The 5,383-nt window shown below is 43.1% G+C and overlaps 1 protein-coding gene across 4 annotated transcripts in view; it reads left to right on the forward strand.

Moving 5' to 3' along the window:
* Nucleotides 1-5,383, forward strand: part of CRMP1 (collapsin response mediator protein 1) — a 105,307-nt gene that overhangs the window by 82,849 nt on the left and 17,075 nt on the right. For all 4 annotated transcript variants that reach the window (XM_019526521.1, XM_019526517.1, XM_019526518.1 and 1 more), the window contains one exon: nucleotides 1,128-1,284. In XM_019526521.1, the coding sequence (XP_019382066.1) occupies nucleotides 1,128-1,284 (157 nt within the window). The remainder of the gene's footprint in view (nucleotides 1-1,127; nucleotides 1,285-5,383) is intronic.

Genomic DNA, 5,383 nt, shown 5'->3' on the forward strand with positions numbered 1-5,383 from the left:
CTTGCTATCCATTGTTGGAAAGATATTTTCCTTTTGCCCTAGCACACACTTGCTGTCTTTGGGGATGGTTGCCGGAATGAGATTCTGTACATTGCTTCCTATCACTATGTAGAGTAAGTTCTGCAAAACCTCACGTGTTCATAGTGACTGGGGAAAGACAGAGTACTAACAGTAGGCAGAGGAGAGGAGGTTGATCTCTTGGTAATGTTGAAGAAGTCTTTCCCCATGTTCAGTTCTCATTCTCCCCACCACACACCATCCCATATTGCTTATTCCTGCCTTGAACTCTTCTTTTGTTGAATGTTTTTTTCTTCTCCATTGTCTGTGCTTTTCTTTTTCCACTGTATTTTTCTCCTCCCCTTGCCCTTGATTGGTTCCACTTCCCTCCCTCCATCTTCTGTAACATCTCCTCTTTTCTTAGATCTTTAGAGAAACGGCAGGGGTAAGAAAAGCGTAATGATAACCTGTATCTCTCCATCACAGCAAGGTTTTCCACTACTCATTTTAGAGTAGATAACAGAGGGAGGGAAGTCTGAGTGGAGCACAGCTGTGCTGCTCTGCACAGCTAAGGAGTATGTGCTAACTTGACAGTCACCAAGGACAGGCTGGTAGGAACAGCACTTGCCTCAACTGGGGGCAACTAGAATCTCTGCCACTGAGCAATGCAAAAAGGCCAAGGCCTGAGGGCACGTGCCCTTTTTGATTTTTAGTATGTTAGATCAGACTTGAGGTTCATTGGTGCATGTTCCTGTGTTCCCATTTGCTTGTGCCCACCCTTGTCCTGAAAACCTGTAAAGAACTTCAGGAACCAAGTGCTCAGATTTATTTAGAAGCAGAAAGAGAAATGTCCATGGTAAAATAATTCTAGCCAAACACAACTCTGAACGTACTTCCTCCCAGATTACAGAGAACTCAGTAAATGACCTGATCACAAGCACATGTAGCAGGGCAAAGCCACTTGCTTAAATTTTTATAACATGAGCAAAGTTGGGGCTCTTTAATTTCTTAGGAGTTATTCTGCTCATGTAAGCAATTGTAAGTTATTCATGGCTGTGCTCAGTAAATAGTGTAATACATTGGAAAGAGAGGATCTTTTAACCCCATTGTATATTTTTACTTCTCCCTAGGTCCCCTCGTCTTTGGAGAGCCAATCACTGCCAGCCTGGGGACAGATGGGACACATTACTGGAGCAAAAACTGGGCCAAAGCTGCAGCCTTTGTGACCTCACCACCTCTGAGCCCTGATCCCACCACACCAGATCACTTGAACTCACTCCTAGCATGGTATCACCTGTATTGTTTATATACATTGAACAGAGCTGGTCATTGCTGATCAAAAGAATGCAAAAAGCCACACCAGCTGTGGGATTTAGAGAAGATCCTTAGCTTAGCGTGTTCCTTTGACTTCAGAGGGCCTTGCATTAAACTCTTGGTGCATGCAGTTGTGGTAGACAATAGATATTTAAACTACAGTTGAACCGGTCCTTACGGACACAATCTTACTTACATTAAAGCCAAAGGCAGAACTCTTAGTTTAATGCGTCTAGCTCTTAGTTTAATGGCTCTAGCTCACTCTTAGTTTGAGCTACATCAGGCTTAGATTTACAATAGTAAATTGCAAAACAAAGGCCAAATCAAAATGTGAATGATCATAGTAATCAGGGTACAAGGGCTAGTAATCAGGATACAGAGCTGAAATCAGCTTGCAAAGGCAGATTTCCCTTGTCCCCTTTAAAGGCTGGTGGAATGTATGATTTACATAATGCACAAAAAGCAACAAAAGGAACAAGAGAAATAAAGAAAAAGAGCTTGCTTGTTTTCTATGGTGGAGGCATATGGGAGATTAAGAGCCAGATTCAAAAAGGTATTTAGGTTAAAGGTGCCTAAATATTTTAGAATTATATTGCTTCAGTGTGGAGATGGTAAAACAAATCACATTTTACTTGGAAGATTGATGTATTATCTAGAATTTTCCTGAAGAAATGGGGCACTAATTTTATTTAATGCTGAGCATTATTGGTGTTATTTAAAAGCTCCCAAGTTAGAAGTGTCAATACTGTTAGGCCTTGCAACCTCCTCCAAACTAAAGATCTCTCAGGGTAATCAGGTTAGTTTCTGGATGGCCCCCCTGAACCTGAGAGGGTAGAGACTCACAGAAAGAGGTGGCAAGCACTTCTGAAAATCAAACTTGTGTGTAAGGGCTAGATTTTTAAGAATTTTTAGTTACAAGTAGGGGTATTATGCCATGAACAATGCTGGCTGCTTGGAGGCATGGTTTTGTCTAGAATGGTTTTGCTTCCTCCTTGGTACCAGCATATTTATCTAGCCTTTATGATTCATGTTGTGCTCCCCTCCTCTTTCTTTGCTGGTTCTAAGTCTTTCCTCAGGATACCCTCATTGAAGAAAAGTCCTTGCACCAGAACAAGTCTTTAAGAGGTTTAGTTTGCATATGAAAGAGACAGGCTGGCAATGGGAGACTGTCAGCACATTTGACAGTGATGACAGTCTGCTGGCCCTCTTCAAAGGGACCACAGGGAGGCCAGGATGGGGAGGATTGTTATTAGAGACATGGTGAGGGTAGGAAAAGCAAAGAGAGGAGGAGGGAGGAGGAAAAGCAGGCAGGAATCAGGAGGGGAGTTGCATTAGCTGAGAAAGTTCAGGAAAGATCAGTTAGCCTGAGGAATCCAAAGGGTAACGCATTTTCAGTCTGCCCACAAAGATGCAGGTAGCTCTGAACATTTCACCAACTTATCAGCATTGTCCCTCTTCCATAGCCTCAGAAACCAAGAGCAGTTTATCACCTCCTGAAAGCTAGCACTGCTTCTAGCAATTGATATCCTCTTCAGCTTGAGTGGAAGAGCTGCTGCACTGGGAAGATAAGGGACTTGACAGTTCAAATCCCGGTAGAGCAGATTGTTTTGCTATAGACAGAATAATTCAGTCTGCCATCCAAAGCAGTCGTTAAAGTCAGGGAGCGGCACTGTGTCCCCTCCTGTGCTGATCCCTGTTCCAGTGATATACAACCTTGGTAGGAGTATTTTCTTAAGGTCACAGATGAAGAGGTTTCACTGTGGCAATTCACAAGTTGTAGGCATAGGTGATAAATAAAATTAGAGAAAGGTATGTACTAGGTGGGATAGGATCTGGCCCTATGTGTACATCTCTATGTAATAGAAAAAGGATTCTTCCTCCACTGATGCTGGACTTACACAGATAGAAGTGAAAGCAGAATTAGTCTCTGAGTTAAGTGGATTTCTGGTGGAGAAATACAGAAATTTGTTCTGTTCAGGTTAATGTTGGTCTTGATAGTAAAGAGCTTACATTTCTTATTTGAACTTTCTGTTCCTTAATATAAAAACAAAAAAAGGATTTACCTGGTCCAATTCTGCATCACTAATGTCACTAGCAGTGTTGTAAAGTGGTGGGAGCAGGTTAATACTTTTAACCAGGACATGTGAGGGTGTATAGGAATCATTCATTTTTACTTCAAAGGAGCACAGCTAAGTTTTCTCCAAAGAGGTTTGCAGGATAACAGCACATGGGTCAGAATGGCAGTGCTAAAATGGTAATAGACGATCATAACCCATATAAAACCCATTTTCCTGTCAAAATTGGGCATGAAAACTAGGAAGCCAAGGGAATTCTCATTATGCTCCAAATATGCACATTGGTTGGGTTTTTCTTTCCTGATGGCTTAAAGCCCAAGCTCTTAAATGACAGCAGCCTAGCCTGCTTTCAGTTCTAGTATTTTAAATCCGTACAGTGAACCTAAAAAAAGAATTACATTTATTAATTCTCTGCACTGCACCTATGTAGAGTTGTTATCATCCAGGGGTGATGATAAATACACTGATTTTCAGCTCCCACAAAGCGCTTTTCTCAAAATTTTCTCAAAACATATTACAAGCAATCCAAATTCTCACAATAGACATGCTGGGAAAAGAAGTCTGCTTATTAGAACGGGTCTATTTTATTTCTTGAAACTGTATTTTGACAGAAAATAGGGATTGTGACTTCTTTTTCCCCCCATAAGAAATGTCTGCTTTCTGTAGAAAGTTTTAGTTTTTTCACTGTAAAACTTAATCCATAGAAGCCTCAAATATTTCACTTCTGAAATGCCACTGCAGTGCCTGCAGTGGAAAGTGTCATTCAGATACCTTATAGCCCTTTTCTCATCTCCGGACATGGCTCGCCATCTAGCTTTTGTGACCCAGAATGCACTGCTGCTTTAAAACTGTCGTGATGATCACCTGACCATAATGTGAGACCATGGTGCTCAGTCCCACCAGGAGGACCCCGAAAAGGGTAATGGGATCATGAGGCACCTTGGTGACATTTAAGATCCTGGCTATTTCAGGCATTAATGTACTGTATTTACTTGAATCTAAATTGACCCTAAATTTAAGACAATCTCTCAATAATTAGATTCTATATACAGACAACTTATACATTTGTTATAATTTTCTAGGTATAGAATTTAATTACTGAAGGGTTGTCTTGAATTTGTCTTCCCTCCCCTTTCCCCCTCACCTCACTTCTACAGCAAGGGAAATAGTGGCTTGGTGGGGGTTGGAATCAGGTGGCCTCCTTGCTCTCTGCCACCCCCATTTCTTCCCCCTGCTCCCCACAGCCACACCCAGCTCCCTGCAGCCTTGGCCCCCCCACTTCTCCACGGTTTCTGCCTCTTACTGACAGATGCTGCTTGGTTTCTGTTCCTTCCAAGAGCACCGCATGTAGCAGCTCAGCCCTTGCTGTAGTGTTGGTGCTGCTGATTGGCCAGGTAGGTAATGCAGCACTGTTGGTAGTCCTGACTGTCTGGGCAGGGGACAGAGATTCCCATGCCTGGGAGGGAACACAGCCCAAACCCAAGCTGAGATACGGCTGACAGTAAGTGGGGGGAAAGAGGCAGAGAGGGGGACAGGAGCTGAAGAGGGCAAGCAGAAGGGGAGGCATTTGGTGTAGGTCTGACTCTGGCTCCGACCTGGGCTCAGGGCCAAAGTCAGAACTGCAGCAGCCCCTTCCCCCCTGCTCCACTTTGCATACAAATCTAAGACGAGGAGATTTTCCCTCATTATTTATTTAGCATATGCAGCTTCAGCATATTGTTTCATCCATCTTAAGGTGATGCCATCACCAGTGTGAAGAGCTTGAAGGCCACCAGGTAGCATTGTAAATGGAAATGAGTCAACAGTGTGAACAGTGGCTTGAACTTCGTCCACAAGGACCTCTGTTGTCATTGTGAAGGCCTCATTGGTATAGGTTTGAGGTACAGTGACCCAGTCCAGTTAAAAAATGGTTTCATAGTTTCTAGGGTCAGAAGGGACCTGAGCAGATCATCTAGTCCGACCCCCTGCCATGGCAGGAAAGAGTACTGGGGTCAAAC

The sequence above is a fragment of the Gavialis gangeticus genome, unplaced genomic scaffold (genome assembly GCF_001723915.1).
Source record: "Gavialis gangeticus isolate Ggan-Ray unplaced genomic scaffold, GavGan_comp1, whole genome shotgun sequence".
Taxonomy (NCBI): domain Eukaryota; kingdom Metazoa; phylum Chordata; order Crocodylia; family Gavialidae; genus Gavialis; species Gavialis gangeticus.